General features: G+C 39.6%; 1 protein-coding gene and 1 non-coding gene across 2 annotated transcripts in view; both read right to left on the reverse strand.

Moving 5' to 3' along the window:
* SHPRH (SNF2 histone linker PHD RING helicase) overlaps nucleotides 1-6,717 on the reverse strand; it is a 102,007-nt gene extending 95,290 nt beyond the window's left edge. Inside the window, exons 1-3 of the mRNA XM_007955614.2 lie at nucleotides 6,079-6,717; nucleotides 2,961-3,090; nucleotides 2,119-2,337 (exon numbers count right to left, since the gene is read on the reverse strand). Coding sequence (XP_007953805.1) covers nucleotides 2,119-2,337; nucleotides 2,961-3,090; nucleotides 6,079-6,717 — 988 coding nt within the window. The remainder of the gene's footprint in view (nucleotides 1-2,118; nucleotides 2,338-2,960; nucleotides 3,091-6,078) is intronic.
* Nucleotides 3,188-3,294, reverse strand: LOC122151522. Its single transcript, XR_006164189.1, has one exon. It is a non-coding gene; the product is annotated as a U6 spliceosomal RNA (small nuclear RNA).
* Nucleotides 6,718-6,919: the final 202 nt, after the last annotated feature.

Below are 6,919 nucleotides of genomic sequence, written 5' to 3' on the forward strand. Positions count from 1 at the left end.
TCCTTCCCTCCCATGCACTCCTGTGCCCTGAGCTGTCTCCCTGTACATACACAGCCCTTCTATTCTCCCATGATCGAGCCCTGTAAGGCGTGTGTCTACTTAATGTAAATATTCAGCCCATGTGCCTGTCTTTTGTTTAGCTGGAAGCCACAGGAGTGGGTTCAATGATGCAAGGACTTTTTATTAGCACTATCAGGTACAATGTGAGCCACCAATATAACTTACAATTGTTAGTCATATTAAAAAAAAAAAAAAGAAAACAGGTGACCCTGATCTTTATGGTATATTTTATTTAGGTTGATATAACCCAAATATTACTTCACTATGTAATCCATATAAAAATTATTAATGAGGTATTTTACATTCTTTTTCTATTAATATTTGAAAACCAGCATGTATTTTAAACTTCTTACACATCTCATTTGGGGCAGTCATGTTTCAAGTTTCAAGAGTCATATGGGTGGCTGTTGTTATATGCTGTCGAGTCGGACCCGACTCATAGCGACCCCTCCTTGGGTTTCTGAGACAATATCACTATGGAAGTAGATTGCCTCATCTTCCTTCTGAGGAGTGGGTGGTGGATTTGAACTGCCAGCCTTCTGGTTAGCAGTCAAGTACCTTAGGCATTATGCTACCAGAGCTCCTATATGGGTGGCTAGTAGCTACCTTTTGGACATTGTAGTTCTATGTCATAATTGGGTTGTTGCCTACACAGAAGCATGTATTTGTCAAAACTCATCAAACTTGGCCATAAGATCTGTGCATTTTGCTGTACATAAGTTATACTTTAATCAAATTGTTGTTGTTGTTATGTGCCGTCGAGTAGGACCTGACTCATAGCAACCCCTCCTTGGGTGTCCGAGGCAGTATCACTATGGAAGTAGATTGCCCCATATTCCTTCCGAGGAGTGGCTGGTGGATTTGAACCACCAGCCTTCTGGTTAGCAGTCAAATGCCACTTGCTTACTATGCTATAGTAGCATAGTAGCATAGCCACTATGCTACTATAGCTCCATTTTAGTTAAGAAAAAATATTTTAGAGAAAAAATAAATCTAGTCTGTGGGAAACTACAGAGCTAACAATTTCTTCAACAAATAAATTATATTAAAAAAAAAAAAAACTTTAAAATAATTCAGTGTGGGGGGAAGGGAGTGGGTAGAGTAACACTGGCCATGAATTACTTATTTTCCAAAATGAAAAGTTTAAAATAATGACATTTTTTTTTGGACAAAAAAAAGTATAGACTGGAATACATGCAAGAAATAAGTAAGAGCTATTTGTCGTTACCTAAACAGGAGGAATGAGAAATAGCCAACATCACATTGCCTAGAATCACGTAGAACTCTTTGTCTATCCCTTTAAAGACAAAAACCAAAAAACCAAACTCACTGCCATCGAGTCGTTTCCAACTCATAGCGACCCCATTGGGTTTCCGAGGCTGTAAATCTTTACGGAAGTAGATCACCCAGTCTTCCTTCCGCAAAGCAGCTGGTGGGTTTGAACCGCTGACCTTCCGGTTAGCAGTCAACTGCTTTATCCACTGCACCACCAGAGCTCCTTCCTTTAAAGATAGTGGGGAAAAAGGTAGCAAAAATGATTCCCGTAGAACTACTACTTGCATGAAAACACTCACTCAACAGGCAATATATTATTTCATTATTCACTTTGTGGAGTAAAGAAAATAAATGCAAACCCAGGGAAATTACATTAGCCAAAAGTAAGTCTCCCATGTTTGTAAATCTGCTCTGTCACTAATACTTACCGTCAAATTGTGAAGCCTCATGCAGATGATTAACAAGATTCCCTCTGACCAGGTTCTAAAGCAATTCTAATTGGAAAGACATGTAAACAAATTTCCTGGTCTAATAATTCCAACCAAAGCAGCTTTAGTTTGGCAGAAGGAACCAGTTCAAACTATAGTGCATGAGGGAACTCACAGACGAATTTCAATTCACGAAAAAATTTCAATTTTGAAGGATTTCTTAGAAAATAATTTGGTCATTCTACGCTACCTGTCTTTTCAATACGATTTTCTTTAATCATCAGTTTCCTCCCACTCGCTCTCTCCCAGAACGCCCCTAACCCATCTAACTTTTCCATAAGGATCTTATACTTGCCACTGGCAGGAGCACTTCTGAAATGTTCTTGTTGTAGCATCCAGTTGACAGCCTCTCTTTGGTAGGGTCTCAACACAGGAGTCAATGCAGGATGCTGGACATCCACTTGGGCAGGTTGTGTTTCTTGCTGATGTGTTCGCTTTACAAACTGATAGAGTTCATCAATGTCTTGTCCCTCTGGCTCACCCTCTGAATCTTCCTCATCCTCTTCCAACACATCTGCATATCCAAAATCAAACGTACTCACTCAATTGATCCACATTTCATAAGCAAATAATTTTTGCTTTATAACCATACCATGTACTCTCCCAACTCTGGCTCTTGCTCAGTGTGTTTTGAGCCTGGAATGCCCTATCCTTAATTCTTCACCAACGCATGCATCTTTTATAAGGTAGTTAAACTACTACTTTGCCTAAGACATTTTCTGTTGTTTTTCCTGGTTAGAATTAACATTGTTCTCTGTATCCATGCACTCCTTTCCTACTCTGGTGACAGTATATTGTCTAGTGACAATATACTGTAATCTGTCTGCTGTTACAATCGTTTATGTGTATTTGTCCCTTCCCCTATTAGCTCAGATCTCTTCAGATGCCGGCTACTGACTTACATGTTGACTCATATACATCTTGAATAATTATTATAAGCTAAGTAAGTAAAGAACAAATTACATTAGTGAGGGGCTTTCAAATAAGTCTAATTTTGTTACACAGTGATTTTATGGAAGTTGTTTAATTTTTATTATAGTTTTACTAGCTGAGTTTCTGTTGTCATGCATATGAGTTAGGGGGAGAAAACTCATAACTCCTAAGTAACGGCAATTTTAAAGTTACTTTAAAAATTACCTGGAATAATAAAATTGTATAACTTTTCCATCACTTTCTTCATGAGCTGATTGAATTTTTTCATTCTTGAATTTGCATCACTCATAAAGTCTACTTTAGCTAGGCCAGCTTCCAAAAGGTATATTCCAACCTACAAAGAAGTAATCAACGTAAAACTACTTTTAACTGGAATAGACCACTCTTTATGAAGACGGAAGAAGAAAGTTTTAGCATCAGCTTTTTTTCTTTTAAATATAGAATGCTTTATGAATCTGCATGGCATCCCTGTGCAGAGGCCGTACTAATCTTCTCTGTATTGTTCCAATTTGAGTATATGTGTTGCCAAAGTGAGCACATATATCACCACTTAAAAAGTATTGACATTTTCCCCAAAAAAGTACTAAATGATGCTGTGGTTGTGAGCCAGAGAGTAGACTCCAGTCTTAGTGACCCTACAGAACAGAGTAGAACCGCTCCACAGGGCTTCCTAGGCTGTAATCCACATGGGAGCATATCAGCAGGTCTTTCTTCTGAGGAGCCCTAGTGAGTTAGAACCACCAACCTTTCAGTTCGCAGCTAAGGGTTTATCCACCACGCCACCAGGGCTCATTACACTAAATGATATCCAACAAATCTCCCTCACAAATTTTCACTCTCAGTAACAAATCCATTCTACAAATGCAAATGCATACTATGTGTAAATGCACCATTTAAGTTGCTGGAAAAAATTACTTCCCTAACTGGAACCAAAACTGAGAATATGTAATAAGAACACCTAATTCTACCCATGGGAGCTCTGGCAGCATAGTGGCTAAGGCACTTGACTGCTAACCAGAAGGCTGGTGGTTCAAACCCACCAGCCACTCCTTGGAAGGAAGATGGGGGCAATCTACTTCCGTAGTGATACTGCCTTGGAAACCCAAGGAGGGGTCGCTATGAGTCATGTCCGACTCGATGGCACATAACGTAACATAACAACAACAACAACAATTCTACCTATGAGGTCAATGATTACCAAATGTGATGAACATTAGGATCATCAGTGAAGTTTGGTAAAAATGCAGATTCCACTAGAAGACTCTGACGCACACTGACTCTTAAACAGTTAGGTTTGAGAATCCTTATCACTAGCACTAAAATGTAGAAGGAAACAAATTTATAACTATATGCAGGCATAAGATTGTAAGATTCTGAAACTTGAATCCAGTGAAGAAATGTAGCAGGAATTCTTGCAGTCAAGAGGCTCAAATTTGAATACTGGCACTGAGTAGTAGGGAGCTAAATAAACACAAAATTAACTGATTTATTTTGACCCAAATGATCTCATTTGCAGCATGGAGAGAAGGCAATAGATACAGTCCATATGCTACAAATTAAAAGTTCCTAACGTAGACAATAGGAGCTCTGGTAGCATAGTGGCTAAAGCACTTGACTGCTAACCAGAAGGCTGGCGGTTCAAACCCACCAGCCACTCCTCGGAAGGAAGGTTGGGCAATCCTACTTCCGTAGTGATACTGCCTCGGAAACCCAAGGAGGGGTCGCTATGAGTCGGGGCTGACTCGACGGCACATAACAACAACAACAACAACAATGTAGACAATAAATGTTATTAGTTCCCTTCATTCCCGGACTACTCTGGGAAGTAGTTTATCACTGAGCTGCTCATGTTCTTTCACTAAAGAATGAGACTCCAACCAGTATCATACAGGAATGAGTGGCAGAGATTTTGTCATTTCATTATTTACTTGTATCCTGCTTTGTCTTTACCTGAGAGGAGATGGCTTAATAGAGTGGCAATAAATGTTGAAATATTTATAAACTTGGGGTCAGGGAAAACAAATTAGAATAGGTCAAGACCTGGTCTGTGAAGGGGGCAGAGAAAACACAGATTTGTAGGCTGTGAGTTCATATACACTTGCAATCATTAAGCCACAATTTTCACACTCAAATTCAGTAAAGAGATGCAATGCTTGGCTATATACTTTCATTGTCCAGGGAAAAATTAATTATAATCTAAGATTTTTCCTTTCCTCTGTCAATTCTGAGACTATAAAAAGGGCTAATGATACAACTGCTTATTAATATAAAATATGTAAAAGAGATGGTTTTCAGTTGAATAAAGGTGAATGTAACATTTTAGAATTTCTTTCCATGTTTTAGCATGAAGGTATATTAACCTGCTTCATACTTATGAAGTACATATACTTACATTGTCTCCCCTGATCCTCAACAGAATTCTATGAGGTAAGAAGAACAGGTATTATTTACACTTCATACAGAAAGCAGCTAATTTGAGCCTTTAAATACTGTATGAGGCTGTTGGAATAAAAGAACTCACAGTCTAGTGGGAAAGAAATATCCAAAACGTAAGTACATGACAAGTGGCCAATGTAAAAACCAACATGTGCACCTTGTATTATTGGGGAGGGGTACATAACCCATCTTATGGGGTTTAAGAAAAGATCTCCTGTGGTGAAGTGAACTGTGACCTCAATATTAAAAAATAACCAGAAGCTACTCAGGCAAAAGAGAAGGGGCAACCAACGCAGAGAAGACTGTGAGAACAAAAGCAAAGAAGTGGGGAAAAAAAACCAAAAACAAAACAGCAGGGTATGTGCAGGACACAAACCAACTTGGAATTTCTCAAACAAAATATCATCTAGAGTGATGAAGGATGAGCTGGGGAGGGAGACAAGGACCTATCAAAGGAGCAACTTATATGTTAGACGAGAAAGATTATGCTTAATTCTGTAGGCAATAAAGAACAAAATTCCATTTGCATTCTTATTGCAATTTCTAGAAGCAAACTGGATGAAGGATCTGACAGGGCAAGACTGGAAACAGGAGAGGGTGAAACGCCTGGGACAGTGAGAACAAGAGCTGTGGCGGCGCCGGAGCAAGTCAAGGAGAGCCGAGAGGAAAAGGAGGAAGAAAAGGGACCAGGAAGATCTGTACGAAAAAGCACAGCCTGGAAATAATCAGCTGTAATCTGCACAGTTCTTAAAAACCCAAAATAAAGTTTCTGAAATTTAGTAATGAAGGGTGTATTGCTGATTTTTTCAGAACCTCTTTTAAAATAAACTTCAAAATGGGCTGCCAAAGTAGAAGAACCTTAAAAGACGCTATAAAAATTGAGTACCTTGATGGCATGACTTCCTTCTGGTCTTTGGTAAAGTTTTATTCTTCTCTTCTTCTGCAGCCAGCCCAAATCTTCTAGCAGGTCCCGACTAAAGGATGATGCCACCTGTACACCCTGGTCCCCAGCACTGATCGCTTCAGTGAGCCTTTTCTCCTCTTTCTGCACATCTCCACATTCTGAATGAACATACACTAGTAACTGACTGCTTGATTCCAAGCTCATTAACGTAAAACTCCTTTCAGAAAAATTTTCAGTTAAGCTCTGTTCAGGAAGAAGCTGAAGAGTTAATTCTCCCAGAAACGCTTTCCAAGAATTATCTAGGTGATAGGGAGCGATCACAATATTCAACTTTATAAACAAAGGGGAGGAAATACCCACAGTCTCTTCTGTATCAATTGAATTTGAGATGGTCTCTGACTCTGTACACCTCTTCTTATCTCTGTGAGCCACCTCCTCCTTCAGCCTATCGTCCAGGACGAGGCAATGAGCTGAAGAGGAGTCTGAACGTGGGCAGGCCTGCTCGTCCTCACTTAGGGTGAGAGGTTCATGCCTCCTGTCCTCATGCATGTTCCATCGAAGCTCCTGCCGCTTTTCTTCATCCATCCTCACTGGAGGAGCACGCTTCCGTCGGCTGCTCATTTTCAAGTTTTCTTGGTTGGTAAATTTGAACTCTGGAAGACAAATGTAATAGGTATTCCAAGAGAAGATTTTAGTATTAAAGAATTCACAGGTGAGAAATGCAGCATAACTCATAGTCTATGCACTCAACATGAAATCTTCAGACCCGTCACTGGTGCATCGATTCCGTGTCAGAGTAAAACTGGAGGGGTAAATAAAGCAA

This window comes from Orycteropus afer, unplaced genomic scaffold (assembly GCF_000298275.1).
Source record: "Orycteropus afer afer isolate SDZICR_OR568_19922 unplaced genomic scaffold, OryAfe1.0 scaffold00518, whole genome shotgun sequence".
Lineage (NCBI taxonomy): Eukaryota > Metazoa > Chordata > Mammalia > Tubulidentata > Orycteropodidae > Orycteropus > Orycteropus afer.